General features: G+C 37.2%; 1 protein-coding gene across 1 annotated transcript in view; it reads left to right on the plus strand.

Moving 5' to 3' along the window:
- Window positions 1-10,168, plus strand: part of LRP1B (LDL receptor related protein 1B) — a gene marked incomplete at both ends in the record, with an annotated part of 618,484 nt that extends 608,316 nt beyond the window's left edge. Inside the window, 5 exons of the mRNA XM_084209463.1 lie at window positions 1,922-1,998; window positions 4,057-4,147; window positions 6,399-6,543; window positions 7,556-7,654; window positions 10,028-10,168. Of these exons, the coding sequence (XP_084065589.1) occupies window positions 1,922-1,998; window positions 4,057-4,147; window positions 6,399-6,543; window positions 7,556-7,654; window positions 10,028-10,168 (553 nt within the window). The remainder of the gene's footprint in view (window positions 1-1,921; window positions 1,999-4,056; window positions 4,148-6,398; window positions 6,544-7,555; window positions 7,655-10,027) is intronic.
- Window positions 10,169-13,678: the final 3,510 nt, after the last annotated feature.

Here is a 13,678-nt window from a genome sequence, read left to right on the forward strand (position 1 = left end):
ATGTAGTATTAAATGCAAATTGCCTGTCATCACAAGTTTTAATTACATGAGCTGAATCCTGAGCAGGAATGATGCAAAATATCAGGAAGAAATATAAAGACTTTGTTTCATGTTTGTCATGTGCCAACAGCTTGGAGCTGAGTAGAATATTTTAAGTGCAAAGACTTATAGTGTTTCTCTACAAGAATGCAGACACTTATTTTGCAGCTATATGTTGAAAATTGGTATTTTAAAAAAACAAATTCCTTGAACAGTATCTTAGTAAGGTAAGCTGTCACTGCAAGCATTTTTATCTTACATAATTGCTAAATAGAGATCTGGAAAGGAAAAGGAACAGATGCATCTTTTGAAAGATTAAAGTTGTGTTCCCTGTGACTTGCAGTGTGCTAAAGTGATGGTAAGCAGGTGGAAAAGTCAGTTGGGTTCAGTTATAAAATATATCATTGTGAAGCATGTGTGTAATTAGGAATTGGGGGTTCTTTGCAGTGAGGAAACCTAAGTGTGTATTTGCCATATTTATTTAAGTAAGCAAACTTATTTCAATGAACATGAAGAACTTCTAAATTATAATGCAATTTAGCCAGTGTGTGACAATATATGAATCAGCTAGCAATTAGATTCAATATATTAAAAAAAAATCAATAATGCTTCTAAACACCCTCTGTAGAGCTTAAGCACTTTCACAGTGCATCCTACCAAAAATTAAATTAACTTTCCAAAAGAAGTTCAAGCCTAATATGAAACCCAGCAAAGAGATTGATCTGAATGTTCTGGAATAGGTTTAGGAGCAAGGAGAGAAGCGAGCCAGTGTTCTGCAGTGATCTGCAAAGACAGAAGAGAGCCCAAAGCATCTCCAGCACGGCTGCCTGGGCCTCCTCTCTGAGAATGGCATTGTTTTTGTCCAGAATATTTGGTGTCTCTCCAAAACTTCTTTTATTATAGAGAAACATCAGTTGTTAAGCGTAACCAGCTCTAAACTTTGCAATTTATTAAATCCTTAGGAAGGCATCAGATAGCAGTAGTTCTTGGAACTGCATGAGGGTAATGCTCTATTGCACCTCCCTAAAGATAACTGATGTTGAAATTCATAAATAATTCAAAAAGACTTAGAAAAAACATGATTCATTGCACAATATGCAACAGAGGCAGATGAAAAGTGACTACTTCCTGCTGTTTCCACAAGGAGACTTTGAGGGTCTGTAGTAAACTTAATCATATTTGCAGCAGGTTGAATAAGCAATTGAATTTCATTCAGGTATTTGTTGCTGTTTTTGATGGATTTGCTGAGTCTGCTTCCATGGACTCCTTGTGTTTCCTTGTGTGCATGGAGATTGTTCTGAATCCCAGCTGAAGAAGTATTTGCATATTGGTAGTCACACAAGGAAATTATAGCAGGATAGCTGTGAATAATCCAGGCACCTGGCTCCTGGAACACATATTCTGAATATAAATAGTATTTAGGGCTTTCTGAGGCCAGGAGATGCTCCTGTCCCTTTAGGACAACTCTTTATTCTTTGACTCTCAGGCCTGCTTACACACACACCCACACATGTGGCTATATTCCTGCAAATAAACATCTGGTTAAAAAGTTCAACGTTTCAAAAGTTAAAATGCTAATATACCCTTGATTAAACTTGTTTTATTATTTGAGAAATTAGAAAAGGACTCTGGAATTAAGGTTGCAGTGATAATAACAGGAATCAAGCACAAAAAGGTGTAGGTTTGAACTAAATCCCCACTCTGAGTTGTCAGTGCTGTGGCAGGGTCCTGCTGACTCCTTCCACGAGGATTCCTGTTGGCTTTGTAGAAGCACTGCTGTGGTTCATGGAGCTCTTGAGAAGATGCTGGTGCTCTCTTTCATGGGTTGCTGTGTTAATAGCTGACATTTATTAACTTCCCCATCCTAATTGGGTCCTTTCAGATGTTCAGCCAACTGGTCAGGCACGCAGTGTGAGAGGCCAGCTCCCAAAAGCAGCAAGTCTGACAACATCAGCACCAGTAAGTGCTTCCAATCATTGCTGTCACTTGGCAAGTTTGGCTCACTTTAGAAATCTAAGCCTTGTGCTATCTTAAAACGTGAGTTTGTGTCATGAAAAATGCTCATTACTGGCGTCTTTTTCTTTAAAAAACCCAAAATGTGGATTTTTCTAGACTTTGACATTGCCATTTGGTGATGCACAAGGCAGTTCTTAGGCTTTGCACTCCCAGCTCCAAGGGCTAGCTGCACTTTTCTGAAGGAAAGCATATCCAGTGACAAGCACTTGGCCATATCAGCCCTGTGCAGGGAACTGACCATTTAAATCCTACTGAAAGCATCAAAAACAGAGCTGTAAGTAGTGCATAACTTTTGTATTGGCCATCTGCAGAGGGGTGAGTTCTCCCTACTGTGAAAATCATCCTGAAAGCAAGAATAGCTCCTGCTGAATGTTTTTAAACACCTCTGAAAGCACAAAAGGATGGCATTGCTGCAGAATTGGCAGCTGAAAGTGGCCAAGGCTGCCTGCAGAGTGCTGAGTGTGCTGCTGGTGCCCTGCTGTACCTGCCCTGGTCACATTTAGCCCAAGAGGAGCAGCACAATGAGCTGCCTGCTATCCAGGTCAGCTTGGCGGGCAGATGAAACTTTCCCAGCCATCCACACGAGTGAGAGAGCACTCACAAGCTGGAAATAGGCAAAGAAAGCAGGCAGAACTTGGGTCACTGCTTCATTGGGAGGAAATAAGGGCTGCATTTTGGGGAAGGGGCTTCTCCTAGACCCTGAGCTGCCCCTTGGCCACCAAATGGTAATTCATGCCTGCTGGGATGTTTTCAAGGCTTTTTATTCCTGAATGTTTACATGCCAAGCCAAAATTAACTTTTTTTGGCACCTAGGTAGAACTTAAGGCAGTTATTTATCAAATGTTTTCTTAAAAGAGCCTTGCTGTAATGTCCTTTACATGCTGAATCTTCATAAGCTGAAGTGAACTCAGGATGCTTCAAGTTTTTATTCAGTACTTCATTTTGTGTCTCTGACAACCTGACTTGGCTTTCAGGCAGAAAGCCTTCAGGCAGAATTCAAAGCAGTTCTCAATTCTTTATTTAGACTGTGCTTAATGTAGAGCAGACACTGCCAGCAGCTTATTTTTTTTAATAAATCAATAAATGTTGTCAGTGAAACAACCAGCAATATTTTTGTTTTCCACCAGTTAAGGATTGTGATATTTAAGAAAATACATGCCTCTCCACACTGGCTTTATGCTGAATTCCTGCTTTTATAAGTCCTGTATTTATAACATAAAATTATTTGTTGCATGTATTTCTTTATGAGCAGACACTTAAAGCAAGGCTCAGAAATAAGGGTACAGTTACTGACCTTATTTTTGCAGATAGTCTCATTTCAGTGAAATTATCTGCCAAAATAATGTGAAGCCCATTTTGTTCTTCCCTGTTCCCTCCTCTCCTTTAACACTGCTGTCTGATCTGTGCACTGTTTTTCTGCTGCATTAAGCATTATTGTAGTTTTTGTGATTGCCTATATCAACATAACAAAATTGTTGGCTCTCGAGTACAATGCAGTAAAATGCAGCAAAATGCAGGAATGCACCAACCACCTAGAAATGAAGATTGCTGGCTGCTTTTTATTCTCCCACAAATAAAGTTAATACTAATTAAAATACCAATTAATTCTTCAACCAGAGCTAGGCCTACTGGATATTTTAAATTAATAATTGCACGACCTAAACTGCTGAAGATCCTGGCCATGCCATTCCAGTCCAAATTGTTCAGCAGTTCCAGATTTTCATGGACTGTTGCTGCAAATGGGGGCAGGAATTAATCCAAATTATATTGGTATCCGAAAAGAGGAAACTCCTGATTTGTTTATAAAAGTACTTGTGTGTACACTATTAACTGTAATGAAGTTGGGGTTTTTATTGATCAGCGTTAAAATCTCAAATTGATGAGTGAAGCTCATCGCATGAAATTGCATTGTTGGTATGGGAAATTATTCTCTTTTAATTAATTTTACTGTTTTACAGCTGTGGAGCCATGATTATTCAATGATATTTCCTTCTGTTTTAGGAAGCATAGCAATCATTGTTCCTCTTGTTCTACTGGTGACTTTGATCACCACTCTTGTAATTGGACTATTTCTTTGCAAAAGAAAACGAAGGTAAGTAATTTTATATTGATTTATGAAGTAAAAAATAAATAAATTTTTCAAGTATTTGCATCTTTCTTATATAGAAAAAATCAATTATGTGAGGAAAAAAAATGCAACAAATGACCCAAGACTTGTTTCTGGAGGCAGCAAATCAGTTACAGTTTGGTTCTTGCTGGAACAACCACATCTGGTATTGATACTTGAGTTCCTCATGCAGTAGATAAAAAATTGTAGGTGTTACACACTTTGCTCAATCCTGACAGGGCTGTGTAAGTGTGAATAACTTTATCCAGAGACTTAGAGAACATAATTAATGTATTTCATTGAAACCACATACTCAAATTTTGAGTATTGTTTTCATCTTCAAGTTATATTGAAGATGCAAACAGTTATTAAAATATTTACTTTAGAGCCCCAAACCTTTTCCTTATTAATGTGTTCCTTTAGTATCTTGCAGGGAATATTTTGTTCTCTTGAATTTAGCTGCCTTGGAGCTGATAATGAGCTTGAGTTTGACTTTTTGACTTTGGGCCGTTCTTCCAAGGCCACGTTGGGCGGCCAGGGGAGGCGGGAGTGTCTCTGCTGTATGAGACACCTGAGAGAGCTGCTGCCCTTCACATGTTCAAAGAACATCACCTTGATGGGGATGCAGATTTAGCAAGGGAAGATTCCTGGTAAAAAGGACATGGCCCACTAGGGAAGGCAGAGTGGGAATCTGAGAGCAAACCATTTCCTTCAGGCCTGTAGCTGTCCTGCTTGCTGGCCTTGAGCAGCTGTCTGCCTTTCTCCTGGGGCTTGTTACCCCACATCTGAAACCAAGATAATGTCTCTTTGTTCAGTCCTTTAAAAGTTAGTGATGAATCTGCTGTTTCTGCAAACGTGGCCATTTACGAGGCTATTTCAGTGCTCCAGGCTAAAAGAATCTTTTGAGTTCTGATGATCTGGCGTCATATGCAGCATCTCTCTCCCCTGCAAACTCTAGTGTAAACTAGTGAGCATCAAATTTTAAAACCTTTTTTGTAAAGCCAATAAGATAAATACATTTCCTGACCACACTGTGAGTAGTGCTGACCCTGCCAGACTCCATGGATGTCATTATGTGCTGCTGCACCTAAAATGCCAAGTTTAGTGATAGCCAAATCCTGAAACCAGTTGCTGCTCTGTAAATTATTTAGGTTACTGAGAATCACTTGTTAAATAATAGATTTTCAGTGGAGAAATAGAACTAGCCTCAATAAAGGGCTTTCTTCTTAAAATTATATTTGAAAATGTATTTTAGAGTTATTTTATCTCTTCAGAGAAGACTGTCAAGCATTAAACTAGGTGTAGCTGTTCTACACTTGCATGCGACCGTTAAGTGCCTATTTTAGGAAATATTTTTTCAATGACATTTCAGAAAAATACAGATCATTTAGTATATTGGATTTCAGATACTGACTGCATCTTACTCAGCCAACAAGAGGACTTGACTGTTATCATCCTGACTGTGACCTCCCTGTTATTCCCTTGTAATTCTAGAGAACATATTGCACTGGGAAAAAATTACCCTCTTGAGGTTATTTCAATTGCTTGGGCTGAAATCACCTCCTTAGCTGAAAGAAATGAATTCAGCAACAGAAACAATTCAACTCAATCACTTATCTTTACTGATACCTAATTCAAGGTTAAAAATAAGGCTCTGTCTTTTATTAAGGCTTGAAAGAAAATTCAAGTTGAACTTCAGTGTTCCAATCACCACTGGCAGGGAATGCAAACCGGAATGAGGAGAAGTTCATACATTTTTAATGCATCCTGATGGAACCATTTGCTTGTCCTCAGTTTGCAGCTGACTTTGGGCAACTGGCTTGAAACAAAAGTGAAATGAATGAGCAAGAGGACATGACTCATATTCTCTTGGCCTTCATTCCTGCAGGGAATTGGCAATGACTTTGCAAGGCTTTCCTTGGAAGTGAGGGAAATCTGGGAATAATTGGAGGAAGTCAGGGTTGTAGACAGTGAGTTAGCACTTTGTATGGATTCATACCACTACAGCCAAACTGGGCAAAACAATAAAATTCTGGTTCCAGCTTCTGCGAGATCTATATGTAGACTCAGATTGTTACTTTGCTTGAAAAATTGAAGGATTTTATGATTGTCTCTGCAGGAAATGTGTTTTCATCCTGTTGATCTTAGAGATTAAAGAGAGACAAAATACCCAACAGGTCGCTTGAAAGTTCAATAACTTCTTTTTTTTTTTTTTTGGTATGTTTATGCATTGCAGGACAAAAACTATCAGAAGACAGCCCATAATAAATGGAGGACTCAATGTAGAAATTGGCAATCCATCATATAACATGTATGAGGTGGGCCATGACCACACTGAAGGTGGTCTTTTAGCCTCAGATTTTACTCTAAATGCAGAAAAGGTAATTTCTTTTCTCTTTCTAATGGCAAAGCCATTTTATGTCTTGCAAAGGTTTTGTCTTTAAATGTAATGAATAGCAATGTAGAACAATGACATTTAGATTTAGTTAATGAATATAAAACCAAGTTAGATTTCATTATAATAAATGTCATGTATATATTAACAGCTGTTTTGTAGTCTGATGCTGTCTGATGGTCATTTTTCCTAGTGCCTGTATTTGATCAAAATAGAGTTAGAAATTAACTCCGAAATGATTGGGGTTTTTTTGTCAAGGCAGACATGTTTATGAGCTGGCAAACCACAACCTAGTGGCAAATATTTAAAACTGGAAACACATTACTGTCCAGCCCCTGTCTGAAGCAGAAAAGAGTGCATGCATGCATAGGAGACCAACTTATTCCACGCGCGAAAACTTGCCAAGGCGCGAGGAGCCGGGATCCCTGACGGGGCAGATAGAAGAAATGTTTGCACAAAGCTAGCAAGTATTATCATTTCCTTGTAAGAGATGCTGTCAGTCCTGCAGCAGTGATTGAAGTGCCTGAGTGATGTGACACGGGATGAGCGGGGTAACGCCGCGCTGTCTCTCCCGGAGCTCCGTAATCAGGCGCACACCAAAGGGCAGCCATCGCTCCCTGGCAGTTCTGACAAGGCAATAACAGGATTACTGATAGCTCTAGGAATGTCACCACTGCGTCACACAGGCTGTGTGGTGCTCAGTGCAGGAGGTAAGCTGAAAATGGGGTTACTCACTGGAGGCAGAGTGGCTGAGCCAATGCTTATTGTGAGGTCTGGCCCTAATCCTCAGTGGAAAATAGTTGGAAAATGCTGAATTTTATTCTGGTGTTGGATGTAAGAGTTTTTCGTGCTGAGGATTGCCTAGAGGGAGGTTTTTATAAATGTAGATCTCTCTAAAATAATGTTTTGAGTTGGTGCACTGTTTATTCAACAGTGTCGATAAGTACACGTGGAAAATGCTCTATTAGCACAGAAACTGAAATTTTCTGTTTATACAGGCCAGATACATAGGGGGAGGGTCCACTGCATTCAAGCTTCCCCACACAGCTCCATCAATCTACCTAAACTCTGACTTGAAAGGACCACTATCAACAGGGGTGAGAAATGATGATCCAAGTCCATTCCATTCCACCACAGCCCCTGTCTAAAGAAAGTTTGTCTGTCATTTTTGAGTAGAGGCATTTTCTGTTTGTTTTTAATTTTGTTTTGCTTCTTTTACTGGAATGAAGAATGACAGTAAATAATACATTTTCTATTCGAAATAAAGGGTCTCCCTCTGCATACAAAATTTCATCTGTACCCATCATCCTAACATGATCTAAAACTGCAAATGTCTTTGCAAAGGAATAAAAAAACCAGTAAGCAATGTGATGCTTTGCCACATTATAAGTTATTATATAAGTTTAGCATGGTCATCACAGCCATTTATCCTGATATATTTGAAATTTGTACGTAGTTACAGGCATTTTTCAAAGTTTATCAAACTGAAAGATGGTCCCAAATAATGGAAACAAGTGGTTTTATTTTAGAGGAATTTGATGCACATAAAAATTAACTATTTCCTTCATTATTTGCAAAACATGTTATAATTGTTCAGATTTCAATGGATTTGTATCATAAAAGAGCTCCTCCTAAAACATTGGATTTTTAACTCCAACTTAGCGTGAGGTTTGCAAACATTAAGATTTAAGATACAAAAGGACATCAATGCAACATTCATTTTCATGTGCCTCAATATATATCCATCTTTTGTGCCATTCACGTTCTTGCATGACTGTAATATGTTGTATTTGGAAAGTTAATAATTGTTATGGGGTGTGTTTTTTCTGATGGAGCACAGAACCATGGATGATAAAAGCCAGAATATTCACCCATCTTTAACTTTTTTCTCTTAAATTCTTGTCACTCCAGCTTCTTTCTGTACCTCACTGTACTGCCTTGTGCAATCAGTACCACTCAAAGAGGGATCATGAGGCAGACACTATTATATATAATTTTAACAACTCAATAAGGCACTGCACAGATGCAAAGCATCTCTGTTCTGTTGTGGTTATCATCTTTAATAATGGTTGTCAATGAAGTAAAAAAGTCCTGACAAATGAAATAAAACTAAATTTCTGATTATAATCGTGACCACAAAATTAAAGAAAGGTCTATGGGGATAGACAGACAGATAGAACTGAGTAGATTTTATTTTTTTTTTTTTTTTTTTTTAATTAAATAGATGTGGCTCACCTTGTTCTGCCTCCATTCCAGGAAAGTCTGGACCACAAGGCAATCACTTTTTCATCTGTAATAGATGGATTGGGCAGGTTTTAACTCACTAACTGAGCAGCTGCTGTAGCTGAGGAATATCTTAATCCTGGGCTCAGAAACAGAGTTGAGCAACAAGGAAAGGAAGAACTAAGACTTAAAGTCATTTTTCATTCCTTGTTTCCCAGGACATACTCAGGATATTTTCAAGTCAGGAAAACTTACCCAGTTCTGCTTTGGCCAATTCAAAGTTTATCCACTTCTTATTCCACCAAACAAATTAATTTCCCTTTTTTAGAGCTTCTGGATGTTCCCCTCAGCATCTGTGCAAGCAGAGCAGTGCTGATAAATTAGTTGTAAAAAGAGGAGGATTTTGACCACAAGGTGCCCTCTCCTGTTATCATGGATAAAAGCTGAACTCTAATTGGGTAGCAAAGTTCTTCTAGAGACAATAAAGGCACAGAGTATGAAGGAAGTAGTGGAGACTCAGGGGATTTCTCACACAATGAAGTGCTTTGCAGCATTAAAAATGGACTTGTCCAATGCTGAAGTGCCACTCATTTCAAGAGATTTTTTTCATTCCAGTCCAAACCACCAAAATTGCTGAGAAAAGGCTTATCAGCTTGTAACTACTATAATATATTAATAGTTATGCTGGTTTATTATTAAAGTTTAATTTACATGACGAAAGTCTTGAATATTTTGGTCAAATCATGTTGTGTATTTGGGCCACAGAATTCGAAAACATGGTCAGCTATTGATGGGATGCTGATGTCTTAGAACAGGTAATATATGGAAACTGTTGGCTGCAGTTTTCTACTGTTAAACTTGTCACATGGTCTCACAGTGCACCTTCTCTATAAACTCCTTCATATCTATTCTGAAATCTTCCAGTGTAATAAGGTGGACAAGTCAACCTCAGAGACATTTTTTCAAGGTTTTTAATTTAATTTTTGTCAATGTTTTTATGGTTTTAATATCATAATATGCTGCATGTCATGTCATTGGTTACTTTAATAGCATGTCTCATCATGAATTTAATTTTCAACTAAATAATTAACTCATCATCAGGTTTGCAGACGTCCAGGTATCTATTAAATATGTCCCGTTGTATTTTATGTGTACTTGTTCTTGCTTTAACAAAGCCATTTCCATTTCCATAAATGCTAATTTTGATTCAGCCTGACTGGTCTAATGTTTGCTTCATTCCTCTGCAGCCAACAAATTACGCCAATCCAGTATATGCAAAGTTATACGTGGATGGACAAAACTGTCGAAACTCCTTAGCAAGCGTTGATGAAAGAAGAGAACTTCTTCCAAAGAAAATAGATATTGGGATAAGGGAGACTGTGGCATAATCTGCTGTTACCTTTTATACTCTGTATAAATGTATAAAATATAAGGATTACTTTTCTATGTACCAACAGTATTATAATTGTTTTGGCATCAGCATTACCTCTGTTTTTTGTTTGGTTGATTGTTTTCTGGGTTTTTCTTTTGCTGATGACTTTTGACTGACCATTTGTAAGGTATTTTTATGAAAAAGAAACTGCACTACGGTACAATTTACAACAATGCTGCTGAAATAACACACCTTTAAATTTGTTAAAATGGCAAACAACATATTCGTTTGTAGCGTGAAAATGAGCAATCTATTTTCTATGAACTTTTTTGGTTCTACTTAATCGATGAAGATGGTATCTGCACTTTTTCATTATGTAGTCTGGAAGCTGTAGTACAGTGTGTAATTTTGTTTATTTTAAATGGTGAAAGAATGATTGAATGGTCTACTCTCTTCTTTGTGCCCATTAGAACTTCTCTTCAGATCCTGATGAAGCTAGATAACTTTTCACAAACAAACATAACTTGCTTTTAAATTAGCTTTAGGTTGCCAAGAAGTAAACAAGACTATAGAAGTGAAACATCTAATGATCTGCATGAACACAATGATTATGTTTCAGAAATTCAGTGACTGTACATGATATACTAAACATATATACCATGTAAACAAGCTTTGTATTTATTAAAACCTTATAGAACATAGTAACAATATATCTTGGAAGCTGAAACCTTACTTGCTGTGGGACAAAGCATACAAACTCCAACAGTCCTGTAGGACAGTAGCCACCCTAGAGCACAAGAGGGCATTGCCTACACATGCTTTACATGTTTATTCACTTAATCACACGCAGTTCTTATGGATTAATAACTCCCCAACTCACACCCAGCAGTAGGGAAAAAGCCAGACCCCAAACCTTAAGCACACTCAGATGATCACAGCATTCGGTTTTGACAATCATAAATAAAACCCCTCACACCTCTTTAGTGATACTAAAGGATTCAAGACACAGCAGTTTCTTTAAATTAAGATAAACTGTGGTATTGTGGAGGTAAAAGGAGCCAAGCTGCATATTTGTGAAACCTTAGCAAAGCCCAAGTTTCAGTAGTCTGGGTTCAATATCAAAGTCCAAGTAGCAAAAGTGAAAAGCATCAGTATCAGTTTCCAGCACTTCTCTGACCTGGCCTGTTTTCTGTTGTTGCTAAGAGGCAAAATCCGACTCACCTTTTTTTTAATTTTGATGGAAATAAAGAATACAATTACTTTCAGGTTTGAACTGAATCAGAATATTTTATACATAACTTTAAAGGCACAAAAGACGTAATCACACATACACTGTGGAGGACTCTTCCTTCCTCTGCTAGACATGACTGACTTTTAGCTATCATAATATATTAACCTAACAGATTAAATATGTTTGTGGTTGCTCTTTATTCCCTTTGTACAAGCATTACAAAAATAACTGCTGTTTTATAAGAGATTTTTGTTGTACTATTGTGCATGCATACTACCTATTTCTAAACTTTGCCATATTGGGGCCTTTATAAAACTCTTGATTTATGTAATACTAGTGCAATTTTGCTTGAACAATGTTATGCATATCATAAACTTTTTCAGGTTCTTGTTTAAGTACATTTTTTTAAATTGAACAGTATTTTTCATTTTGGTTATAATAGTCATTTTGCCTATGTTTCTACAATGAAGTGTTAAATACTTTATAAAAAAATTGTTGACTGATTTATTTAAATGAAAATCTACATACTTAATTCAGTGTGTTGACTAATTTTTAAATTTGACTTATAAAATGAGAGCTAAAGAAAGAGCAAATTGAAGCAAAAAAACCCATTACTTTGTACAAATGGCTAAATCCATTTTCTTAATGAAACTTTTTGCTTTTTATACAAATTCTATTTGAATGTTTTTGCAGCTCTGCACGTGTTTGGATGACTTAGGTGTATAGCTGTATATTAATGTCAATAGAATTTTAAAGCTATTATTTTTTCTATAAAAATACTGTATTAAATAGTTTCATACCACACAGCTACGATTCCACAGGTTCTGCCTTTGTTCTGCTGACATCATCAGAGATGGATTAGGCCCTCATTTATTTTTTTTTCCCCCACAATTGCAGTTGTTATGAGGCATAAGTAGTTGAAAATTTCAGAAACTTTCTGGAAGACCATCTCTTATCTTCAAAACTCAGGTAGATCCAAACTTTATCTGGTGGGTATAGAAGTAACATGAGTTAAAACATGAATTCTTACACAGGCCTGAGGAATTTTACTTACTGTGATGTCTCAGTTTCCCATCACTGAGACATTTTATTTACTTTACACCTGCTTGAGAGTTTTTTATAAATAATAATTTATTTCCCTATAAATACACAGTTGATGTTAGTGGAGCTATTAAATATTCAACATTAGATCAGAATGAGGTCATAAATATGTAGGCAGAATTTTGATGGAGATGCTGAGCTCTACCACTGCCATACTTAATAATCTTTAAATTGCACATAGGTGTAACAATCCACAGTGGGGTTTTTTTTGTTTGTTTTTTCACTTTACCAAGGTTCTCCACAGGAGCTGTTTCCACAATCCTTCCACAGCCCCACAATCCCCAGGTTCTGTAGGTGGGCAGAACACACAAGGAGCTGAAGAGTGAAAGATTGAGGACCTGTTCAATTACTTATACATGTATCCTCATAAGTTCAGTAAAATGGTTTTGGGAAGGAAATTCTATAAAATTTTACAAGGGACAAGAGAAATGTTTAATTTTTTACATTCCCATAGCCTTTTTGCTGTTATTTAGAGTACAGATTCATGTGTGTTGTAATTTGACACAAGCTTAGAAGTAAAAAAATTGGTAGCATCACAGATAGAAGAATCTGTCTCTTCAGAGTGTACTTGCAAGGCTTTTTTCTGGTTGTTTCCCTGTGAAAGCATTCAGGTGAAATGCCAGTTCTGTACTATTCCACAGAATTCATTGGGATACATTTTTTCTCCCACGGTACTAATGATTTTGCTTGGCAATGGGAAGCTGTCTGTGGGTTCCACAAATAGCAGGAGTTGAAATTATTTACAGAGAAGGAATTGTTCATTGACTTTGTGCTCTTAGGCTAAGGAATACCCACATTTTCTTTCAATAGACAACAAAAATAAGTCTAAATTTGAAGGGGGACATGTGATGTCTTCCATCACAAACTAGGCTCTAAAATTCTTTGCTGAATGGAGAATCTCTATGCAAAACGTGAAAAAAAGGGATGTGTCGAAAATTTTATAGTTCTCTCTAATGGATTTTATGTTTCCCCACAGAAATTATTCTAGTTTATTTACATAATAGTGCAGTGGAGTCTCTGCCTTGTAATTGGCCTCTTGGTCTACACAGAGTTTGCATAAACTCTGAATGATGACAACAAAATTCTAAATGACAAATTGAGATGGGTGATGCTCCTGGTACTCTGATTAGTCACTCCACAAAATTGACATTGCCAGCATGAATGCAGTGCTCTTGATGAACACACTAGGAAGCA

The sequence above is a fragment of the Fringilla coelebs genome, assembly GCF_963513975.1.
Source record: "Fringilla coelebs genome assembly, chromosome: 7".
NCBI lineage: Eukaryota > Metazoa > Chordata > Aves > Passeriformes > Fringillidae > Fringilla > Fringilla coelebs.